Source organism: Humulus lupulus, chromosome 3 (genome assembly GCF_963169125.1).
Source record: "Humulus lupulus chromosome 3, drHumLupu1.1, whole genome shotgun sequence".
In the NCBI taxonomy this organism is placed as follows: Eukaryota; Viridiplantae; Streptophyta; class Magnoliopsida; order Rosales; family Cannabaceae; genus Humulus; species Humulus lupulus.
In genome coordinates this window covers 197,571,088-197,578,950 of record NC_084795.1, presented here as the reverse complement: position 1 = coordinate 197,578,950, position 7,863 = coordinate 197,571,088, and the positions used below count along the sequence as shown (strand labels likewise).

The window sequence follows — 7,863 nt, the reverse complement described above, 5'->3', positions numbered from 1 at the left end:
TGGCCTCAGAGCCTAGCTTGCCTAGATTTAGATATTAAGAATGCATGATTATATGTGTTTGTTGACATGTTTAATTTTAAAAGTTTAATTGGATGGTACATGAAATTTGATATGAATGTTTTATGTGTCATATTGTAAATTTAAGTTGTCATATTTTTCATGCATTTTGAGATCTTAATTGGTGCTTGGTAAAATGCTTATTGAAAAATTGCACAATTTTTTTTTGTAGTTGGTGGCTGCCATTTTTAATTGTGAATGATATATATATACATATATATAAAAAAAAAACTCTAATTAAGGATTACGTATAACTATATATATATAAAAAATATGGCGGCATCATTAAAAAAAAATTAAAATATAAAAACTAACCTTGATTTTTTTTGGTTTTATAAGGTTTATTTAAAAATTATATATATATACTTTTAAAGAAAAACAACCGTATATGTATAACTATATATATTTTATGATTATATATAATATAAAAGTTATTTAAGATATTTTTTTGTTTTTGTTATGCTAAAGAAATATCTAAGTATCCAATTTTAAAAATTTGAGATATTTTCTTTAATGATAATTAAATTAATTTTATGTTTGATTAATTATATGGTAAGTTTTCAATTGGGAAAAACTTTATGGTAATTAATTAATAAATTAATTAATTTTGATAACTCAATTAATTGTTTTAGATATTGATTTATTTATTTATTTTAGCAATTGATTTATTTATTTTGGTAATAAATGTAATGATACATAAAATTGTGTAACATGTCATATATGTATTTATGTTAGGCCCATCCAATTAATAAGAAAATTAACATATCTAGCATCATTATTAAGTTATTTTTTTCATTTGGGCTTTAATGATGACCCATTTTTTTGTTTAGGAAAATGTGGGAAAACTCAAATAAAATTTTCATAAAAATGTTAGGTTGTATTTGGGCCCAAATGAACATGTAAAGTTTAAATTCCTCTCTTGTGGGTGGTTCCACATGTGAAGGCCCATTTGTTTTGCATTACTAGATTGAGCTTAATCAATTGAATAACAATTAATAAAACGAATGTTCAAATTCCCGTCTTTTTGGGCTTTGTGTGGAAGTTAGGGAGCCTTAGTAGTGGGTCTCACATACTGAACCCAGCTCTCCTTCATGCAAGCTTGAATTATTAAGGCACATTTACCTAAGTTGGACTTAATTGTATTAGGTTATTCTTTTTAGTTGGACCTAATAATTGATTAGAGACAAATTAATTCTAATTTTTGGATTGATTTTCAATGGGTATTTTTAGAATTAATGGAAAAATTATAAACTATGGTTTATTGATTATCTTAATAATTTGGCAAACCCAAGTTGGTAATTTTCAAAAGAATAAAATACTAAATTGAGAAAAATTAAATAATGAATTTTTTATAAATTTTGAATTCGATCTCCACCGTTGATTTAACAAGGTTAGGGTTTAGTGGGGCCTAATGGCGCTTTGATTTCTTCTCCCTACGGAAGGTGTTCAGTGGACTCTTAACATGGTTGAATTTCTTAGGATAGATGGTTATAGATGTACCTTCTATAGACTCATCCCTACGATGACTATAGGAATTAAGTCCATGGTAATCAAAACCGTGGGTCAAACTCATAAAGTAAGAAATAATTTGTTTTTGTTACTTGATCGAATGGATAGGTTATTAAGAAAAGTCTAGGATGTTTTATTAATTGAGTTGTTTCTCTATTTGACTAAGTGAATATTTGTGACTCTCGCCTACCGAGACACATAGATTCATGGCTAGTTGAAAAACCTAAGAAATAGAAAGATAAGTTGTTAGTATTTACTTATCTTTAAACATTGCTAAATTGTTATGCTATTTCTGAAACTTGTATGAATGAATGTTTGTCGAACAATGCGTTGATTTCTACTTTATTGATAATTGTAGCTCTATGGCCTCCAACCCCATTATCTTTCTTCTGTCCAAGGAGTTTTTAACCGGAGAGAACTTCATGAAATGGAAGTCTAATATCAACATAACGTTGATCGGCGAAAAATCAAAATTCGTGATGGCTGAAACTGAACCTGACTTTCCCGAAGAGAACTCATCGAAGGCCATGAGGGAGAAGTATGATCGTTGGACTGCTGCTAACAACAAGGACAAGGCCTACATGCTCGACAACATGTCAAAAATGCTAAGGACTAAGATGGAAGATGTCAAAATTGCTTACGACATCATGGCGCAACTCAAAGAAATGTTTGAGCACAAGTCAGCGCAAGCTAGTTTTGAGGCTACCAATAAGTATGTGAGTTGTAGGATGGCACCTGGCCAACATGTTCATGATCATTTTATTAAGATGAAAAACTACTTTCAAGAAGCTGAGTTGCATGGAGCAACAGTAGATGAGAAGACTCAAGTTGGAATCATTCTCAACAGCTTTGCACCTAGTTTCCTTACGTTCACCACGAACTATTTTCTTAACATGTTGGACTATCGAATGACTCAGTTATTGAATGAACTCTAGATGTATGAAGGAATAAATGGTGGACCAAGTAAAGGACCTGAGAAGAAGGCTGCTATTACCGGGATTGCTCAGGGTGAGGCTAACCTAGCCTCTTCCTCGAAGAGAAAGAAGTGAAAGGCAAGTAAGGACATAAAGAAGGCTAAGAAGCAAGCAGCTGGAAAGGCACCGACATCTGAAAAGCCTATTGGAGCAAAGCCAACTAGCAAGAAGGTTAAAGGATAGTATTTCCACTGCAAGGAGGAGGGGCATTGGAAGAGAAATTTCCCCGCCATCAAGGTACCTGGAACCCAAGGCATTAATAATTTATTAGTCTTGGATGCATGTGTTTTAGAGGATGATTCTTCTGTTTGGATAGTTGATTCAGGATCCACTAATCATGTGTGTATTTTTTTTAAAGCTACTTAGCAACTGGAAAGCGGTGAAGGAGGGCGAGTTAAAGCTTAGAGTTGGAAATGGTGAATTCGTGGAGGTCAAAGCGAAAGGACAAGCCTGTTTGAATTTTGGAAATAAACTTATGTTGTTGAATGATGTTTATTTTATTCAAAACTTTAGTAGGAATTTAATTTCAGTTTCTTTATTATATCAATAACAATTTGTTGTTACTTTCACAAGTTTTAATATATCTATTTCATTTAATCGATGTGAATTGTGTGTTGGATGTATGGAAAATGGCTTGTATATTTTACGACCTAATGAATCACTCACGCTTAACAACGAATTGTTTAAGGTAGCTAATCCTAGGACCGCCAAACGACAGAAGATCTATAATGATCACATGACATACCTTTGGCATCTTCGCCTTGGTCATATTAACCATGATAGGATTAAAAGACTTACAAAGGTTGGGCCTTTGAAGGAACTCACAATGGATGACTTACCTGTCTATGAATCTTGTCTAGAAGGTAAAATGACCAAACGTCCATTCTCTACAGAAGGAGAAAGGGCCAAAGTACCCCTAGGGCTCGTTCATATTGACGTCTGTGGACCAATTAATGTTCAGGAAAGAGGTGGTAATGAATATTTTGTCACTTTCACTGATGATTATTCTAGATATTCATGTCATTACCTAATGCAAAGAAAATCTGAAACTTTTGACAAGTTTAAAGAATTCTTAGAAATGGCCCAAAACCAGTTAGGTAAAACTTTAAAGATCTTGAGTTTTGGTAGGGGTGGAGAACATTTGGATAATCAGTTCCAAGATCATCTTACTGAGTGCGGGATATTGTCTCAACTCACTGCCCCAGGGACTCCGCAACAAAATGGTGTTGCTGAGCGTCGGAACCGAACGTTGTTAGAAATAGTTAGGTCAATGATTAGTTATTCAACTTTATCACCATCTTTCTGGGGGTATGCCATTTAGACTGCTAACGACATTTTGAATGTTGTATCATCTAAGGCTATCTCCAAAATGCCTCTAGAACTATGGAATGGACGTGAACCTAGTCTACGACATTATAGAATTTGGTGGTCTCTTGCTTCCTGAGGAAAATGGAAGGAAAGCAAGTTTTCTTGTGTAACACCCTACTACCTTAGAGATGTTACTAAGTGAGTTTAAAACGTGCATTTAGCTCGCTAAATGAGGTTTTTAGAATAAAAGTGTGATTAAACAAAAAGACAAGGCTGTAATCTTTAACAGTACACCATTTCACTAGAAGTTCCAAGAGTTTAACATTTGGGATCCCAAAACGAGGTTTGTAAAATATTTACAATTCAAAATAGATTTACAGATGACTAACTATGAAAAACAGAGTTTAGTACAACCATTTCTCAAAATGCCCCCAACCAAGGCAGTCGGGCAGGCCAAACATGTACGCGCCGCCCCCACGCTCTCCGTACTCATGGCTGGTTGACTTTCTCTTTACCTTTACCTGCAACACAAAGCACCAGTGAGCCGAAGCCCAACAAGAAAACTCATACAGCACATAACATATGCATATCACACAATCACTATAGCAGATAACTCACAGTTAATCAGACAATCCATAAGATTTAAACACATATACGGCCATGCCGTCCCAGAAGCGTTACCAAAGCCTGGGTTCTCAGTCCACACCGTAATGATATCCCATGTGTCCATTGGGGCCTCACCCTAACCATAAGCACTCCATGTGCTAGGTGATATTCCCGGCCCCACTGCCGTTCTCGGCCCTTCGCCGTTCCCGGCTCCTTTTCCGTTCTTTTTGCTACAACCACATTTAGCATTCTCAAACAACAGTCAATCATATAATAATTCATTTAAAGCTACATCCTAGCAATGATACAATCTAGGGCCGCGCCCTGCAACAATACTAAGGGCCCAAACCCTGCTCTACGGGTGCTACAGTTTTCTTACCTGTATCCCGAGCTTTCTGATGCACCAAGGTCACAAGCACGGTCCTCTATCACGAGCCTCTCCAAAATCCTAGTTACAACACATATAAAACACTTTTAATACTTACCAATCCCAAAACCACTTCCCGGGACCAATCCCGTACTCTCGGGACCTTTAATTCCCTAAAACAATGCATTGGAACCATCCCCCGAGTCACCGGGCAAAAGCCCTAAAAATACAATATTTGGCTGTCAAAAATGGCCTAAGGCCGCGACACTCCCATCAAGGGCCGCGGCGCCTAGAAGCCTCCCCAGATCCTGATGCAAGCCTGCGCCGCGGCACCAAAGAACAGGGCCACGGCGCCCCTACGCGAACCCAGATTTCTGAGTTTTCTCCTGCATTTTTCCCGAGCCAAAACAACTCCAATTCAACCCAACACAAGTACCTATTCCCCAAAATCAATTTAAAACCCCAATTGAACCCTTTAACAACCTATAAACATAAAAAACAAACTCAATTACACAATCACACTCAAAATCCAATCTTGAGTTTCAAATTCCTGAAACTTAAACCATGGCTTCCAAGACTTAAACCAGGGCTTGAAAACTATAAATCATGCCTCTAAAACCTTAAACCACATCAGATACGAAAATTTAAACATGTTAGAACTCTTACCTCAATCAAGAATCTGGCTTGAACTCATCTCAATTCCAGCCTCCAACCTCCTTCCTCTTGATTATCCTAACTGAGTTTCAAGTAAAACGAGCCATATCTCCTTTAAATTCCCACGCTCAATCTGTAACGCCCTGGTTACCCCAGAACAATTACGGTGAACAGTGAACCGGAAATTTGACTCGCTACCCGAGTCCTTTGGTTAAAAACGTGATCTAAGTGCTGTTATCAGGTTAAGGTGAAAACCAACCAAAAGGAAAGGGTACATTTCATTAAGTAAACAAACTGCTCATGAGCCTTTTAAAATGTTTACAAGTAGTTCATAATACAAAAGAGTCACTATCGTTTCAAATTTACAGTCTCCGCCGGCCTAAGCGGCAAAAATAGGGTAAACCCCTAGTCCCTCTGAGAACTCTTTGACCGTGGCGGTCAAGCGGCCCTGTATGTACACAACATCGCCCAAGCTCTCCACTCAGGGTTGGTTAAGTTTTTCCTTCCCTTTACCTGCACCACATAGCACCCATGAGCCAAGGCCCAGCAAGAAAACATAAATAAAGCATGATATAGTATCAACAACGATCATAATAACCATTCAGGACTATCAGTCCAACAAATAGGTGATAATAGCCAAAAGTCACAATAATGAGCAGCGCTCCCTCTAGCCATGTGACGATAGGGTCACAAGGGCTTAACTGATAGGTGATTCTTTCATATGTTTGATCAGGACAGGTGCATGGTGATTAGTCACCAACATAACCTTCCTCACAACTCTAGAGTCGAAGCTATGGACAACGTCCCTTAGACACGTGACTAACGGCCCTCGGGGTCATATACCTTGGCTATAGACATCTTGTCGTAGACCAGGCAAGCGCTTATAAGTTCTTCGACCTTAGGGTCGGTCCCGCATTAATTCCATAGAGCCATTCAATGCGTGATCATCAACTTTAGAGTCGGTCCCTGACTAGTCAGTGTCACAAACAGGTAATCAGCGTTCACTAGCATTTAATATGCAATCCATGTCCACATATATCAACCAACATGCCTCAATATCAAACCATGCATGTCATGTACCTGTACAGGGTGCAACTGTATTCATACACTGCTTTCTTACCTTAGGTTCGAGCGAGAAGTATGATAAGGACAACCCCTGAGAACGATCGATCCTTTAGTTCCTTAGCGGTTACCTAATCACAACCAATTATAACCTCCATTATTGAGAATCCATGATAATAGGGTCTTAACTTAAGCACCACCCTCGGGACCTCGAAACATGCCCACACGGTGAGTAGATTCGATCCCGGGCCTTAAGGATTGAAACCCCAAGTCAAAAACCCTGAAAAACACTCAAAACGGGACTTAGAAGGAACAGGGTAGCGCTACAGCGCTCAACCCCTAGCGCCACAGCGCTAAACTCGGAACCACCCAAGTGCCAGAAAGCCTCCTGAGGAGCGCTATAGCGCCCTAAGGTGGGCGCTGTAGCGCTACCTCCAGACCCAATCTCCCCTGAACCGACCTTCTTCAACTCCTTCGATTCTAACTCGATCTCCAAGCTTCCAAATCCTATTCTTGATGCCAAATGAACCCAAAAACCATTATAACACACCCCAAACATCACAAGCATGGGAACCCTAGCCTAAACTCCCAACAAAACCATGAATTCACCCTAGAATTCTCAGCTGCAAAATAAAACCAGAACAGGGCAAACCAGAGAAAACCATGGTTAGAAACTTACCCAAAGCTCGGCTTATGATGGTCTTCAATGGTGGAACACACTCCCAAACTCCCAAGGCTTGCCTCCCAAGCTTGAATCCTCAAAATTAGTTCAAAACCACAAAGAAAGGTGAAGAGAAGAAGGTACGGGAGAACTCTTTTGCATACTCTGTTTTTCCACTTTCTTCTTCAGCTGTCAAAGGTTATATCTATCCTAGGGGTGAAATGTCCATTTTACCCCTAGGTCAATTAATAGTCTCTAAAGACTCCGAAGGGCATATTTGGTACTTTCCACCTATCTCATTAATCATAATTAATGCTCTCCAATTCCCGCTATTCTCAATGTTCTCTAATACCAATAATTCACAACTCGTTACCCTTTATCTCCCGGTAATGCTCTAATCATCAAAATCACCCCGAGACTCAACCCAAGTCCCGACAGTTAAACCTGTTGTGACTAAACCGCTAATCAATATTCTAAGATCGTCTCATGTCGAATAGCTCGAACAAACCCACATCATAATGTGGTCTCAACACATATCATCGACATGCATACAATTAACATTATATTATAATATAATTCTCATAAACATGCATAAACACATTTAATGGCATAATTAAACAATTATGGCCCTCCCGGCCTACTAATCCAGCCGCTAAACCACATTA

General features: G+C 38.2%; 1 protein-coding gene across 1 annotated transcript; it reads left to right on the top strand.

The window, feature by feature from the left end:
* The first annotated feature begins 1,928 nt into the window (after window positions 1-1,928).
* On the top strand, window positions 1,929-2,615 carry LOC133825300 (uncharacterized). The gene is made up of 2 exons (XM_062258262.1): window positions 1,929-2,393; window positions 2,502-2,615. The coding sequence occupies exons 1-2, from the start codon at window positions 1,929-1,931 to the stop codon at window positions 2,613-2,615; spliced, it is 579 nt and encodes a 192-aa protein (XP_062114246.1).
* The last annotated feature ends 5,248 nt before the right edge of the window (window positions 2,616-7,863 follow it).

What these genes read in the sequence shown, in the direction of transcription:
- LOC133825300 (XM_062258262.1), top strand. Translation starts at nt 1,929, where the DNA reads ATGGCCTCCAACCCCATTATCTTTCTTCTGTCCAAGGAGTTTTTAACC. An exon ending in CAGTAGATGAGAAGACTCAA is followed by an intron (nt 2,394 to 2,501) that starts GTTGGAATCATT and finishes AATGAACTCTAG; the next exon opens with ATGTATGAAGGAATAAATGG.